The sequence below is a fragment of the Callionymus lyra genome, chromosome 10 (genome assembly GCF_982586985.1).
Source record: "Callionymus lyra chromosome 10, fCalLyr1.hap1.1, whole genome shotgun sequence".
Classification (NCBI taxonomy): Eukaryota; Metazoa; Chordata; class Actinopteri; order Syngnathiformes; family Callionymidae; genus Callionymus; species Callionymus lyra.
Genome location: NC_141827.1, coordinates 25,993,831 through 26,010,851, shown reverse-complemented (window position 1 = coordinate 26,010,851; position 17,021 = coordinate 25,993,831). Strand labels below are relative to the sequence as shown.

Below are 17,021 nucleotides of genomic sequence, written 5' to 3'. Positions count from 1 at the left end.
ATGACAGTGTTCAGAGGATGACTGTCATCATCCATGATGGACAGTAGTTTGTTCAATGATCTCCTCTCAGCAACTGTCACCAGTGAGTCCAGCTTCATGCCACCACAGAGCCAGCCCTCCTGATCAACCTGTCCAACCTGTTGACACTCCTCTTGGACACATTTCCACCCCAACACACCACAGCATAGAACAGGACACTGGCCACCACAGACTGGTAAAACATGCAGAGGAGCTTCTTGCAGATGTTTAATGATCGAAGCCTCCTCAGAACTATAAGCTTCAAAGATAATAAGTGGTAATATAGTCAGACTCATTTGTGTGACGTTCGCTACATGAACGTCGGTCCGGTCAAACTTCCTCTGGAAAGACATTGGGTCTAAATGTTTATTTGATGATGTTTTTTAAAAACTCGGATGTCAAGTGAAGAAACTTTCTCTCAGTGGAAAATACTTTTCTTTTTGGCAAATACTGCTCGAGCTGAGTATGTGACAGAATTATATTGAAGTGTTTTTCACATATGTTCTCTTGTTTAAGCAGGAAAGTTGCGACAGACCTGCTTAAGCCCGGGATTATCTGTCTGCGTCCTCTGCCTCTTCAGCATCAACACGAATTCACCCACTCACAGTCTATCACACATCCGCAGAGCTCCCTGCGAGAGAGCGGACCTTGGGGAAACCCAAGTTGTGGGGTGAAGTGAGGGGGAGAAGAGCGAGGCTGCTGATGAGCCCTTGGGCATGGCCCTCTCGCTCTCTGGCAGCCACTTTGTTAGCAGCACAACACTAATCCTCCTTGTGTCTTTATTGCCCTCTATGTCGAGGCCGGGGGACCAGGGGAGCGCCGCTGCAGGGCCCGTACATCAGGCTTCTTGTTTGAAGATAGGCCACGACGAGCAGCTTTACTGTATAGGATGCAAGACTATGTTTAATAAATACGTTTGGGGGGGGGCTTCATTTGAGGGAAGATAGATTATTGGGATGGAAAATGACTGAAAGGCATGTTACCTCTTCCTTACTTTGGGTTTAGACAGCTTATTTGAATACTTCTGTGGATACATTTAAACGTTTATGATTAATTTTGTCATCAAAAGTCAAATATTGACGTTTTCAAATTGATATATGACATAATTCTTTCCCTACACTGAAAAAATAAATAATTTGGGTTTGTTAATGGTTAAGTTTTTGCCTCTCAGGTATTAGGTTAGTTGAGTGTAATGGAATTAATTAAGATTTAAAGAATTGTATTATATTATTATTATTATTTTTATTTTATATTATACATTTAATTAAACCCGACTTTTCCTAACTTTTCTTTTCAGTGTAGACGTTCTTCAAATATTAACAACCTAACACCACACTTTTAAAAACAATTATTTATGTAACATCTATTTTAATTCCTTTCTACCAGTCTATTACAAAAAATCCATAATTCAGTCTCATTTTAAGACTAAGCAGAAGTTTTATTTAACAGTTTAACCAAAAGAACTGGCTGGATTAAAAAAAGTGGTTTGAGTGTGTAGACGTGATAGCTGACACGAAGTTCAGTATCCTTGCATCTGATTGGTTCAAATGTTTAAGGTTAGCATTTAGCAAACCAGCTCTCTCTGCTATGTGGAATGAACACAATTTCGCCCCCAAAGTCATGACATATTGCATGATATACACACTTCTTAGTAAGGCTTATTTTAAGGTAAGGTTTAGTACATTTAAGACAATTGGATCGTTTTGATGAACTTTAACTTTATAGAAAAGTGCTACGACTTAATATGTGGTGACTAAACTGGACTTGAATTTCTCCTGATACGTTTCATAGGAAAAATGTATCAGCTTTTGAAGGTCACATAAGTGTATCAGAATGTTTACTTTCTTCTATTTGGGAAGTATTATATTAAAAGGTCAAAGGTAAGCTTCTCCCACAGAGGCTGAAGGTCGTAAAAATCTGACCACAAAGGCCATAAAAAATTACAATTCTATCTTATTTTAATACATTACTCTCAACTAACCTGATACAATTATTCACAAAAACCTACCATTATTAACACTTAACTTTTCTAAACTGTTTTCAGACTAGGGAGAATTTTATGTGATCATCAAAAGTAATCAATTTGAATCAGTATTTTACATTTTAGATTCAAATGTACTTACAAAATCAATCATAAATGTTCAAATGTATCCGCAGAAGTATCCAAATATTCATCAGAGCTACCTAAAACCAAAGTTAGGAAGTGTAGCCTCTCAGTCATTTCCCGCCCCCCCAAGAAGACTGATGTACATTGAAAATGCTGTAGAAAGTAACTTACCTTCCATCATCATGATCATGTTACTCCTCTGCACAAAAGTGATTTTTCTCTCCCTGAATCCTGTAAAAACGATAAATAGGTTTTTGTTTCAGGCATCGTGAAATGCCAACTGATCAAACTTGAACCTCCTGGGCCGGCGGTGTCATGTGACTCCTGGCCGCTGAGAGCAACACCAGGTGCGTCCAATTCAATGTCACCTTTTCCGTGAGATCTGCTGGCTGTCGCACAGCTGTCACCTGAGCGCTGGGCGCTGGGAGGAATTAGCATCAAGATGCAATCCAGATGATATGCTTGTCACTCAATCTGGGCACTCATTATGGTACAATATGTGACACGGACTTAAGGTGTGCGCCGACGGATTCAAATCTGCCCAAAATATTCACCGGCAGTTTGACCCTCGCTATGTATTTTGATAAAAGGTTAAAACAGCAAGTGGCTCTTTAATAAACTGACAAGGTCTGAATGAAAATACAAATCTGTTTATCTTCTATTTTTTAATGAAAATCTATAAAGGCCACATATAATCCATGATTCTTTGGCCATTTTTATGATCATTTGCATGCAATATCTAAATGTATCGCACATTTTTCACCGTTGAACTTTGGCTTCACATAATTATAATGTATTGAATAGTTTACTACGAGAAATAGGATTCAAAGGCTTATCTGTGGACATGTCTGACATGTGTCATATGCTCTCTATATTTTAAATATTATTTGGGGAAACGTGTGCCTTGTATCATTTATCGTAGACTTTCTCTAAAAAAAGAAATGTAGATATTGCCTACCTTTTCAGGATTTCTTTTAAATGTTATATTATTGCAATGGATCCCTATGTATCTGTAGAGTTAAAGTTGAGTCATGTTGGTGTTTCTGTTTAGTTTAATGGATATAGTAATACTTACAGTTGTATAGTTCTCATCATATGTGTTATTCCTGACAGCAGTTAGTGAAATAAAAGTGTGGAAATGCCAATTTCGAATTGTGTCTTTATTTAAAGAAATATTGTGCAGTTCATTTTTATTTTGTTTTTATATGAATTACCCTATTGAGCGAATAAACACATTTATATTGAGCAAATAGCATTGAAAATTCACAGAAGAGCAGAAATGTATTTGGTACTATGAGGATGTTTGACTTGGAAAAACTATGGGGACATTGTTAACTCAATTCAGAAATCTTGCTACAAAATGTTTCCATGAAACATTACATTTTCACAATAATCCTTTTTTTTTTTTACAATTCAGAGGAGAATATGCTTTTAAGCGACTATATGAACCTCAGAACTTTATACTTACTTAGTTTGTGACTAATGGTAACTCATGGGATTCACTCTTTTTGGTTAGGAGACTTTTTTTTTAACTTTTCCAATGTCCATACACAAGGTTTGATGGCTGATATTTATATTGAAAGTACATTATATATAAGTGTAAAATGAATATTCAACCACTAAAAAATAAAATCCTATATACTCATATGCTCTCCTATTTAGGTAATAATAGAAAATATGTTTCAAGTTAAGAATCATCAACTTTGTGTCAAAAAAAAACTGCTGCTGTCGTTTATTTGAATCTATACGTTCACGTTTACACTTGTTTGTTCTCTGGTCTGTAAGGAAAAAAATACCACGGGCAGTGTTTGCTATCACAGAAAGAAACTTGTTATCGAAGTTTAAATAGCACTTTATAGTTTCACATTGAGAGACTTAAAATGAAAGAATAAAAAAACACACTTAGTTGGTTCTCAAATTCCACTTTGAAACGTATTCTGGTTGTAATTATGCGCTCGGTGATAACATTCTGAAAGGAATTAGTAAATGTACATAAGTGAATTAATGAATGGAAATGAGTTCGAGTGCCACTGCGGCTTGATCCTCAGCTGCATATGTTGGTATTCATCAGGCTCCTGGATTCACTCGCAGGCACGAAACACACAACCTGCCGCCAGCACCATGTCCGCTTTTGTCTAATCGTCCGTCTCACTGGTTTCACTGGTTTCACTGGCTCTAGTGAGTCTACAAATAAGAAAGCAGCCTCTGCGGCAGAATACACTCGCGCACATTAACTAGGACAGATGCCAGCGCACTAGAGTCATTAAATCCAGGCTTTACACTGGAACAGGCCTCCAGAAGTTTCACGTCAAAGTTAATGTTAACATATTTGCATGAAATATTATAAAAGGACGTTTTAAATGTTCAAAACCTTTAAATATTTTTCCAGTGTCTATACTTTCTTTAAAGTGGGGCCGTTTGGATTTTTCTTGTTTTTTTTTTCTTTGGTGTATGTCGCCATCTACTGGAAATATGGTATACTGTTGCAGCTTTTACGTTCTTATTCATCTGTCATTTTGTTCTTATTATTATTGTTGTAAATGTGCGTTCTTCTTCTTATTATTATTCTTTAATCACTTTTTAAAAGTGTGTTCTTATTATTATGGAAAAAGACTATTATACAAGGCAACACAAGTTTAATGTTATTCTATTTTTATCATTGGATCGGTGTCCTTACTCAAGGGCGTTAACTAGTGATGGGTTGATGAGGCCTCATGATACAGTTTCATGATACAGATATTATAAAAGGCCACACAAATTTTACTTACTTACTCTTTGACTCTGATTTACTAATTAGTTGAAACATGGCATCATTTTCAAACTGAGACTGCCATCTGGTGGTCTTTTCAAAACATATCATAATGTAAGTAAGTAAGTTTCAGTTCAGTTCAGTTTATTTTAAAATAAGAAAGTAATTAGTATTTATCATGCTACAGTTGATATGATCTTGTATCATGAGCCCATCACTATTGTCAAGGGTCCTTGAGAAACCATGAAACCAGGTGGTCTGTGATAAATCGACTTTTATTATAAGGTAAGATTGATTTTACATGTAATTTCACTTGCTTTTGTCTGTGTGATGATTTTAATACTAGTCGCTACATTGTGAATGTATAAGGGCCTGGTTGGATTAGATTTTTAAATTTAAAAAATGTTTATGACAGACTTAATTATGAATGTGATTTAATATTTATTTCCGTTCGATAAAATGAAATTGACAAAAAAAAGAGATGTATTTATAAGGGCAAACAAGAAATATAATACGATATTCCCATCTTGAAATAAAAAAACCATTACTAAGATTAAACGAACATTATCTAAAGAATGCGCATGGCATTCATTATATTCAATTTTTATTTTTATTAAATAATAATAATACAAACGATACGATGGTCATTTGAAAGGGGGGATTGAAGTAGCAACCTGGCAACCAAGCACCGCCTGTCAGTCGCTGATAGCGAAGTAGCTGTTAGCTGTTAGCAGTCTCTGCACCTGACTTCGCCTCGAACCAACCATGGCTGGGAAAAGAGCGCTTGTCATCCTGTCCAAAGGTGCAGAGGAGATGGAGACCGTGATCCCGGTGGACATCATGCGAAGAGCCGGGGTGTGTAACTTTTACGAGCCTTTATTGGGCAAGTGTTAGCAGTTAGCTTGCTATTGCTAACAACAATCAATATAGTTCAGTCATCCGGTCACTCACTGGAAGTATGATTATCGAAATATAAAATGTCACTGTTATTAAGATGACGTGTGTGTTTAATATAACGTGTATAGATGTAGGTCACGGTGCGGCTTAAGTTCCACTGCAGACTTTTAAAGTTCAAGTTAAAATGTCAAAAGTGTTGAGTCACTGTGAAGCGATTTGAGGACCTTCAAAATAAAAGTCCTGCTGATGGAACCGTGCACAACATCTGCCTGTGTATCATAATAACAACCATCATTGTTGAGTCATAACACATCACACTGTAGATTTCAGTCACTGTCGCCGGGCTGACCGGTAAAGAGCCGGTCCAGTGCAGCAGGAATGTGGTCATCTGTCCTGATGAGAGTCTGGAAGAAGCCAGTAAACAGGTGAGTCTTCAACTTTAACGTGTTTTATTAGCAGTCCAGTGTGAAGCCATGACAAGCCTTGCCAGTCCTGATTCATCTGCTCTTCAGGGCCCCTATGATGCAGTGGTCCTGCCAGGAGGAATGCCAGGAGCCCAGAATTTGGCAGAGGTGAGAAGGATTTGTATGGTCATGAAAGTATGTATAAATAATTTGTCGTTTTAAAATAATAAGGTAAACTCTTCTTTTAGTCTAATTAAATGTGGATCCATTTCTTTGTACAATTTTCTTTTGTACAAGTTTTGTAATATGCAGCTAAATGTGGACAAAACTGAAACTTTGGTTAGTGTTCCTGATGATAAGATTCCAGGGTTGGGTCAGTACTTGGGTGACTTAGGTCAGTCTGCAAAACTGAGCCTGAGAAACCTGGGTGTTGTATTTGAATAAAGACATGTCTCTAGTTCAACAGTGCAGAAAACTGTTTCCTTCAACTGAGTAAAAATCTCTCTTCTATTGCAACAGTTTGTTTTCATGTCTTAACAAGAAGGATCTGTCTCGCCTGCAGTTGATACAAAACTCTGCAACGAGAATTCTGACCCGCTCCAGTAGAAGAACTCACATTTCTCTTATCGTTAAATCTCTTCACTGGCTTCCAGTTTCTTTCAGGATCAACTTTAAAATTCTGGTTCTTACTTTCAGATCTATTCATGGTCAGGCTCCTCCTTACATCAGTGATCTGATCCAGCCTTACACCCCAGCTCGGGCTCTGAGGTCTATGGATCAGAATCTACTGATGGTTCATGCACAATGTTCAGGACAAGAGGAGAGAAATCCTTCCAGGCTGTTGCTCCTAAGCTTTGAAACGATTTTCCTCTCTCTCTGTGGTTGATGGATCCACTGACCGTTTTTAAGAAACATCTTAAGACATTTTATTTGTGCAGCCTTTTTCCTGATTTTCGGAGACTCCTGTGTTGTTCTCGGTGTTATCTTGATCTTTTAAGTATATATTTTATTGAGTTTTGTTTTGATTGTTTAAGCGCTTTGTGACCCTTGTCTGGAAAAGCGCTCTACAAATATAATTTATTTATTTACTTACTTACTTACTTACTTACTTACTCATATGTGATTGTATTGATGGACAGTTGAGACCAGTGTCTTGATTTTTCTTTTTGTAATTATTATCCCTTAAAGTTGAGTTTAATGTTTCTCAATCATATTTTAAATAATAAGTAATGTGTGTAAGACCTGTAACCGTGGCTCTCTCAGTTCTAGGCAGGTTTTAAAAGGTTGAAGACCCCTTTCTTTTCCCACAATTCAGTTACTTAGTTACTTATTCAAGAGTCACACCTTTCACTTGTTAAATACAGCCTAGGTTAAAGAACGGTTTCAAAACAATTGGGCCTAAAAAAAAGGCATCAAACTAAAAACATTAAAACAAGTTCGATATTTTTACTTTATTATCGATGATTCCGTCTTCATCTGTTTGTTTTACAGTGACTTCCAATTTTGGTTGATTTGGTGATTTCCAACATACGATTCATTTAACAGTGAAAATAATGTGAATTATTCATAATTCAAGTCTGTTTTAAAGTCAAAATGTTGATGACCTACTTGTCTTTATTGTGTCTATCTCAAAATAAAAATAGCATTTTTATTCTATCATTCTTGTATTGTTGCATTAAGACAGTTTCCAATCTTCTCTGGATTAGTGGAATTGTCTGTTCACAGATGATCCACTTTTTATCTCTCCATAGTCCCCTGCTGTGAAGGAGGTGCTGAAAGTTCAGGATTCCAGGAAAGGTCTGATTGCAGCCATCTGTGCAGGTACGAGGTTCACATCAGGCGTATCCTAAATATACGTGCCTCCGCAAAAACACTGTCTTTGGTTTTTCAAATGATACGCCAAAATCAAAAAGAAGAGAGAAAACACTTGGCCTTGTGTTCTTTACCTGTGTGTGAGCTGATGATATTTTTAATAGAATATTGTTCACTTTCCCTGACTTTACCGCCATCTAGTGGACATAAAATATATGCAGTTTAGCGGAGCAGAATCTCTCGAATGACTGGTCTGACTTATACCTAAACTAATATTTCCCAAGAATATTTTAACGATAGTTGGGCTCGTTCAATTGTAAAGGTATGAAGTTGTATTCGAGTGCAACATGTCAAGATGAGTAAAAAAAGATTTAGAATAAGGATCAATGTATCAGACTTATCACATAGTTGCCTTCATCACTACACCAGCCAAGTTAACAATAAGTCAAAACTAATAAGGAGCATTCTTAACTTAAGTGAGACGTTTTTATTTCCAACTTACTTAAAATATGCTGATGTATGAATGAATGAATGAATGTTTGATGGTCAATGAGTTTAACATTTTAATAGTGAGACCAGTTTCTACTAAGTTTGCTGTAATTTATCTACACATATAACACAAACCATAGATGTAATGCAAGATCTTTATCAAAAAGGAGGAGACCATTTATCACTTAACTCAAGCATTGTTAAGTAGGTGCATATTCTATTATTTATTTATGAAACTTTGTCTGGAGAGTCGATGAGTGTCCACGTGACCACCAGTGACAGGGATTTAATATGACGTACTGAGAGGTGTTGGATAAAACCAGAAACTGACCCAACACAAGGGTTTAATCTTGTTCTGTAAACACACATGTGTTCATTTGGCAAGGGTTAGCCCACAACATTGTAATTACAATATTCAGACGCTGGGAGGAGCCAGAGAGGAGCCGTTTTCAATCGTACTGCCTTATCCATGGTATGCAAAAAAAATGACATGACCACGTAAAGTTGGTCTAGAATCCCTGACTTTGACTCACGGACAAAGACCATAGTGGACACAAACTAGGGACAACCAAGAATTTAATTTCGTTTTTATCATCCTCACTCACTTTTTATTCACCCTCGTGTCGACCAAGAGTAAGGATTATTTCGCAGAAATCATTTAGAGTTACAGGCAAAAATGTTCATTTTAATGTAGCGACTGCAGCTTGTATCTCCTGCTAAAAACAAGCTGAAAGTATGGTTTGTCGAGGCTTCAATAGAACAGTATGGATGTTTTTAAACATGTCTTTTTGGATTAAGATGAAGACCAAGACAACTGGGCTCCAGTCGCTACATTAAATTGAACATGCTTTTTCATTATGACTCTAAAAGGAACAGATTACTGTGAAAATAATCCCAACCCTTGCACCACATGAGTTAAATTTAAATTAACGGTGAACTATCACTTTAACAAAACTATTGCAACAACACATGAAGATGCAGGTTAATTATATGACAGGCCTCTCTTTATTTTAATAAATATTCCGAGGTAAATTAACTATGAAATTATATGTGGGCCTTCATCAATCAAAGTTATTACTTGTTTTCCCTTCAATTATTTAGGTGGAAGAATTCACGTCAGGAGATTAAAAAACATCTTCAGATCTTGCTGCTGCTGCTCCAGTATTGATTCAATCCGTCTGTCGATGCATGTTTTGCTGCTTCCTGGACTGGCCTCTCCTTTTTTAAGACTGCCGTCTTCTGCGATGGGATTTCGCTGTAACAGGAGTAGCTCGGCTGGAGCCGACTGACCTCCGGGTAGAAAATAAAATCTCTGGACGACACCGGAAGACAGCCAATTACCATAATCAATAATTTTATGTTTGTCAACTGTTTTCTGGATGAGCTGCACTGCTAGGACGTTGGCAAAGTTAATGCTGTGGCAGTGTGCTGACTTTTTTGTTTTTTTTCTACTGTGGCGCAGACTCGAGAGACTGAAACTATATGCTGTGTGTGTGTATTCTTAGAAACAACGGTGGATGGAGGACATCTTAAGGGCAGTGATTTGTCATGAAGCCAGCTGTGCCTTTTCTGATCTGGCAGAACTGTTTCATGACTTGAGGGGATAGTGTTTACTCTCAAGTAAAATATAGAAGAGATCATGAATAATGTTTCTGCTCCACAGGCCCCACCGCTCTCCTGGCACACGGCATTGGATTTGGCAGTACAGTAACCACACATCCTCTCATGAAAGAGAAAATGATGGCTGGAGGTAAAAAAACATATAATTATTCTGTCCTTTTATATGTTTATCCAGTGAAGAGAAGTGTTTCTAATATAGGGAGCATTGTAATTATCCTTTTGATGCAGTAGATGGGGGTGTTGTCGCTTTTTATTGTCCATGCTTTTAACAAAATGAAGATTATTCGAAAGTAATTTCGATAAAAAGGTATGAAAACTGGGTCAGCCTCGATGGATGATTAATCTGCAAGGTTTACGCATGTGTATCTTTCAGCCTGGAGGCTCTCTTTATTGCGATCGTCCTTACGCTACTGCTCTTTGTCTTTTTTTAGATCACTATAAATATTCAGAGGCGCGCGTACAAAAGGATGGACATTACATCACCAGCCGTGGGCCAGGAACCAGCTTCGAGTTTGCCCTGGCCATTGTGGAGGAACTTATGGGGGCCGAGGTGGCGGCTCAAGTCAGGGCCCCGCTGGTCATGAAAGACTGACGGATCCATCAGCCCGGAGAGCTGGTGGTCGGCGACACCGTTCACAAACTCTGCAAGACTCACGGCAATGTTGATTTCTTTGTGATCCAAATCATGATGCTTGCTTCAGAAGTGAACACCAATAAAGAGGAATATAAATCTTAATTTTGTTGTTTTATTTGTATGTTTAATGTTGGAGTTGGTGACTTCCATCTTTAGCTGAAGTTTGTCACAAGGGCAAAGACGCCCTCTGAGGTGAATTCAGCTCCACCGTGAAATACAATCTCACCTGCGATTCTTTCATCTGACCTGGGGGCCTCCTGGGAATCTGGGAAAATCCTCACCAGGAAGATTTTTCCGCGATGGAATTGCGGCAAAATAACCTCAGCTGGCAACTCTTGTACATACTAAGAAAAATGATAAATATATAACTAATATGAGGAGAACCGAAAGACAAAAGTAGGGGGCAAGTATCTGGCAATACGATACTCATCACGATAAAAGGATATGATATCATAATATTTCTGATTTTGTAGTAACGACGATATATTTGAAGTATTGTCAATTACTTGACTCTGGTGTTGCAGAATTTACAGACAACATGACTCTTGACGAAGGTGTAATTTTAATTCGTTTTTAAACCATGCATCCTCTTGTCCTCAGTCATCACCAGTATCTCATGGGATTTTATTTTTACTTTAGATGCAGAGGATGTTATGACTGCTGCAATCTAGTGTCTCGATGTTGAATTTCAACCATACAAATTTTTTTATGTTAATTGTAAAAAAGATATTTGATTTTATGATCCATTAATTAAAATATGAAGCAGACAAGAACTATTTGATTTGAAAGCAAAATCACATTTGATACGGTGCTATTTAATATAAATACAGCATCTTTAAGAACATATATTGTTATATTTAAGTGTTAAAACTATTTATTTGTTCTTAACTTTCAACTTTTGATTACCGTCCATTCTTTCTGTAAATACATGTGTTTGCTATAAATGTAAATTTGAGTTGGCTTTACGTCAAATGTATCTTAATGACGAACCAAAGTAAAATACTTAGAGTCACAATATCAACTTAACATTATGAGTATTGTGTAACCTCGGAGGTCAAGTGAGACTTTGGCCAGGAGTGGACAGTTGACCCCTAAATATAGCTTCACTGTGTGTTATGTGGGCTCAGGTCTGAACGCGGGAAGTCGGATCCGAAATAGATTGACGGGGCCACTCATCCAATCAGCGGATCCTATCCGGCTGCGGTCGTGTTCGAGCCGACCAATGGCAGGTCGTCTGCAGCAAAGGGGGGCGGGGCTGCAGTGCAGCGCATGGTGGCGGCGCCAGAAGAAACCTAGACGATCATCTGACTGAAGGACTGAAGGATCTCTGAAGGACCTCTCTGAAGGTAGGCTTGACCACACGTGTGTCCGGCGGGTCTGTGGCTGTGTTGTCTCCGCGGGTGAACGTGTCAGATCCACGTGTCATCGCTCGTCACAACTATGAATAACTGACAGTAGATCGACGAAGGTTTTTGATGGAACTGCTCCATGATGGATCTTCTCCGTGACCAGCTTCTTAAGTCAAGTTCCCCGCATTCGTGTCGCAGCTTAAACGATGAACGTCCTCCATCCAGATCGATCAGGCGACAGTAACGTTAGCTTCTGGATCCAAAGATGGAGCAGACTTGTTAGCAGGATGTTTTTGTCACTCAGTGAGATGTGAGATGAAGGTCCTCAGGAGTCAGACCTGCTGCTAACACGGTACGGCAGAGGCCAGGTCACCTCCTGCACCTCCTGCACCTCCTGCACGCATCTGCCTGACACCCTGTGACTCAACGTGACATGTTCCTGTGAGATCCTGAAACAAATGTCCACCTGCAGTTGAGTCAATACTCAAGTCAAGTGTGTTGTAATTCACCAATATATATATATATATATGTGTATATATATATATATATATATATATATATATATATATATATATATATATATACCTGTATATATATACCTGTACATATATATTGCAACATTTTTTTTACGATACTGGAATATTCCACACCATTTCATCAATAATTTATTTATCTGGCTTTTAAATATCATTATTAATTTTTTATCATACTTCTTTGGTTTCGATTAAGTGTGTTTGAATTAAAGTTGACTGAGGACGAGAGGCTACGTTTTACTCAAGCTTCTATTAAAGCCGATGTTTGGGTTGAATTTTTGGTATTTTGGTTTGAAAACAAATGAAAGCAGTTACAACATCATAAAGAGTAATGTGGTCTGTAAACACCAGAGTGAAATACTCAGGCAATACCACAACCTATTAAGACACTTTTATTCGTGCATTCCTCTGTGTTGTTTTTGACCTTTTAAGTATTTATTTTATTGGGTATTTTTGATTGTTTAAGCGTTTGTGACCCTGGTCTTGAAAAAGCGCTCTTTAAACTTACTATAATTGTTACTACAGTATCACAATATATAACATATCGCCAGATATCGTTTTTTGTTCCTGTTTCAAATCACTTTTATGTTTATTTTTCTTAGTTTGTTTGCAATGGTTAAACTACAGATAAGTTAGTTTTCTCTGGAGGTTGTGAGATGTCAAATCTTCCTGATGAGGATTACAAGGTAATTACAATCCAGTGAGAGTCCGGCGAGGATTGAGGATGAGAGGATACAGTTGACTGCACCAGCTTTTAAACCTAATGTTTGGGCGTGTTTGAATTTTTTTTTTTTAACTCAGTAAAGACTTTGTCAGGAGTCATGCGGTCTGTATATTCTGCAACGCCAGAGTCAATTACAATATTAAAAATATAATTTTATTCCTATATTAAATTGCATGTTGCCCCTGTATCGTGAAACGTATTGGTACCCCAGGTTCTTGTCGTAACACATCCATAATGACTTCGACAAAACAATTTGTAATTAAATGATCTATATTTCAATAATTGTTTGTTTAATGTCATGTGCACCTTGTTGAACTGGTGCTGACGTGAAAAAAGGGATGGACTTGTGTGTCCTGTACTTCACCTCGTAGTATCAGAGACGGATAATAAAATACTCGTATCGTTCGATATACTGTACATTTCAAGTCAGTTCAAAGACAGAGTCGGTCCATCCAGTTGAAACAGTTGTTTGAAAGTACAATACAATCAATATTGTCATATTTATTCACTTTAGATTGACACTGATATTTTGATTGATATTTTATCAACAGTTTTTAATTTAATTATTTATATATATACCTAGCAGTTTCACGTTAAACCTCCAAATAAGTATATGCAGCTCAGAGTTAACGTATCATAAATAAATAAATGAAGAGTTACAAATAAAACAAAAAATGTTGAGTACCATTTGCTTACCTTAAAATTTATCTGATTTTAGTACAGTTGGGTGGGTATTTTTGAACTTTCCCACTGTTGACATGGACAACTTAAAAGGTGCTTTCAGAAACCATATTTTTAACTCAAAAGTGCATGATTTGGTTCCACATTTGACGTGAACTCTGAGGCACCAGAGTAATAATTAGAAAAAGTCAATGTTACGTATTATAGTTCTTTCATTTCAATACAAGAGCAATGACCTCTTTTAAGATGTGACGTCGTACCTTTTTGCCACAAATGAAAGACACACTTGTTATCTTGGTGTGTGTGAAAACCCAAGAATTTCTCTGAATCTGGAGAGTTGATGCACATTATTCTTGGTTTATTGATATTTTAGGCAGGAAATGTTTGCTGTAGAACAAACCGTTGAGATTGTAAAAATGCGTCAGACAGGAAATGTAGATGAAATCTCCTCTCTGGCTCGAGAACATCTCGTTTTCCAGGGGAAAATTGACCCATAAAAGAAAAAAGTAAATTGGGCCATGATTTGGTAACTGGAATGTTTATTAAGAAAATAAGACTAGTTTTAAAAAAAACAGTAAAATGTATTCAAACTTAACTCATTTTCTACTCGCCCTCATGTCGAGCGAGGGTTGAGATTATTTTCAGGATAATCTGTTCCTTTTTAGACGTATAGTAAAAACTGTATGTTCATTTGAACGTCGCTATCACTTTAGATGGAAACTGATCAAACGATGAAGCCACCAAATGACTGGCAGTCACTAAATGACAGACGCGAATATGACACATTTCTTGTTCCCACTTTGAAAGAGGAAGAGCCCGACACTTGTTCGCTCTTTCATTCACAGCGACAGGAAGTAAGCGTTACCTTCTGCAAAGCTTGCTAACCCCCCCTTACCAACCCCCCATTACTCATCCTCCGTACACCACAGATGTCTGAGTTGTCGACAGGAGGAGAAAACTCAAGTGGGGTCTTTGCTATCTGACCTTGTTTACTACGGAATTGAGAATAAATCCTCGGTCCTTCCTCAAGAGACGAGACGGGGATGTCTGTTTGTGTTTCGCTCATTAAATACAAATCCACATAATGACACTCGTGGATGTGTCTGGTGCACGGATTAGGACGGATCTTGCTAGTTCCTGAGTTCGTAGCTGGGTCATGTTGAAGGTGTTGTTCGGTTTGAAGTTGAAGAACCAAATGGGCTCTTTTCAGAAGAAGAAACACAAACATCTTGGTGGCGGTTTCGCTATGACACTCTCATTATCGCTGTTATTCACTCGGATATTTCTGGAACGTTAACATTTTGCACTGTTGCACATAACATGTTAGAATTATTCTGCTTGAGCTGCCGTACAGTAAAGTGCTGGAGGCTTCGACTCCCTATTTCTGGACGGGGCAGGGTGAAGGGAGAAAAAAAAGGGGGGGGAGGGGGTTTGAAGTCACTGAGTCATTTGGTTTAGCTAATGATGCAATTACAGAGAGAGCAGCACTTAACGTCTCCTGTCTGGACCCGACGCATCGGCGAGAAATCTGCACCTCCCGTGGACGAAAGTCGAACACTTTGGAAATCGCTCGCGGCGATGCTTGAGAAGATCGGGGACGTCAAGTGAGGGGACGAGTCATAGGGTAGAAGAATACAGTCACGATTCAGATGACTTGGATCAGTGGTACCACTTCTGAGCCTCTCTCAGGTGGCCCAGCTTCTCACTCCATCTGATGGACAGAAGCAAACACCCTGCAAACATCCTTTTTTTTTTTTTTATTAATTTGATACCACACTAACTGCCTGTTATTCAAAATTCCCATTTCACTCATTTTCTACTCACCCTCATGTCGACTAAGGGTTAGGATTATTTTTAGAGTAATAAGTTCTTCTTGAGACTTACAGACAGAAATGTATGTTCATTTTAATGTAGTGAAAGGTGCCCACTTTTCTACGTCCTGCTCGCCCAAAAAGACCCAAGCAGTACGGAGCTATTTGGATCTTTTTTTGACGAAGAATAGAGGGCTTCGACCACGGGCGTCATATGGACGTACATTTTAATAATATAGTTTGAATTTAATTAAACTGTGCACTTTTTATTTTCAATTCTCTTGGGGTCTTCTGGCGTCTTAATTCTATTCAATCGTGATGTTGATTTGATAAAAACAAACACAAAAAACTTTTAGGACTTGAAGAAGTCAAAACTAAAACCTGAAATGTTTTTATACAGCTAATGGTATTTAACGCTCTCCCTTTTTGGAATTAACTTACTATCATGTTCTTATATGTTTTTAAGTTACACAAAAAGGTTTGTTTTAAAATGCTTTAATCAAAAGTAAAATGCTATGCTACATATTCAGAATTGACGTTATAAGTGGTTAAATGTTATCTTATTATATTTACATTTCACCACAACATTTATTTCTTCTGTCACATATGTAGAAGATAAACTATGCCGTTTTAAAAAAAATAAAAACTGGCAACACCTTTTAAATGGGTTAATCAAAAACATTCTTGTTCCTATTTTGGAAAGTTATTGTAAAATATGTAAGAGCCTTTTCGTTCCGGCCGTCATGGAAAGTGCCACAGTAATTTGAATAATAATCAAAAGACCGAAAATATGAAACTCTTCTTCCAAGTCATTGGTTATTCAGCACTTGATATTTAAACTCTGAATGCTAATAAAGTCGCACATGTTTGCGATGGTATTTCTGTCAAAGAGTGTTTTTGTTTCGAAATGCCAACAGATTTTATGAGCGTCACTCCATTGTAACACTCCAGAGCAGAGCCATGTGAACAATGTGTGTCAACAAAGAAGCTCTGCCTTTCTACTGTCACCAGGATCAAATAGTTTTTATATTCCTTTTGTAATGCAAGAAAATAAATCAAAGTTTTACAAATTAACCATGTAATGCATATTATTCTATCAATATGTCACAACAAAACTCAGGGACACAATCATTAGAACTCTTTAGAAATACACAGCTAGCTCCAATTTAAATTTTAAATACTTGGAACTAAAG

The 17,021-nt window shown here is 37.5% G+C and overlaps 2 protein-coding genes across 3 annotated transcripts in view; both read left to right on the top strand.

Moving 5' to 3' along the window:
• Positions 1-5,567: 5,567 nt before the first annotated feature.
• park7 (parkinson protein 7) lies at positions 5,568-10,832 on the top strand. Its single transcript, XM_087801352.1, has 6 exons — positions 5,568-5,729; positions 6,095-6,196; positions 6,284-6,343; positions 7,927-7,996; positions 10,140-10,226; positions 10,528-10,832. Exons 1-6 carry the CDS (start codon positions 5,640-5,642, stop codon positions 10,686-10,688), a joined length of 570 nt encoding a protein of 189 aa, XP_087657478.1. The 5' UTR covers positions 5,568-5,639; the 3' UTR covers positions 10,689-10,832.
• Positions 10,833-11,996: 1,164 nt separating this feature from the next.
• Positions 11,997-17,021, top strand: part of kcnab2a (potassium voltage-gated channel subfamily A regulatory beta subunit 2a) — a 101,351-nt gene continuing 96,326 nt past the window's right edge. For both annotated transcript variants that reach the window (XM_087800221.1, XM_087800218.1), the window contains exon 1: positions 11,997-12,076. The gene's annotated coding sequence lies outside the window, so the exon portion shown is untranslated. The remainder of the gene's footprint in view (positions 12,077-17,021) is intronic.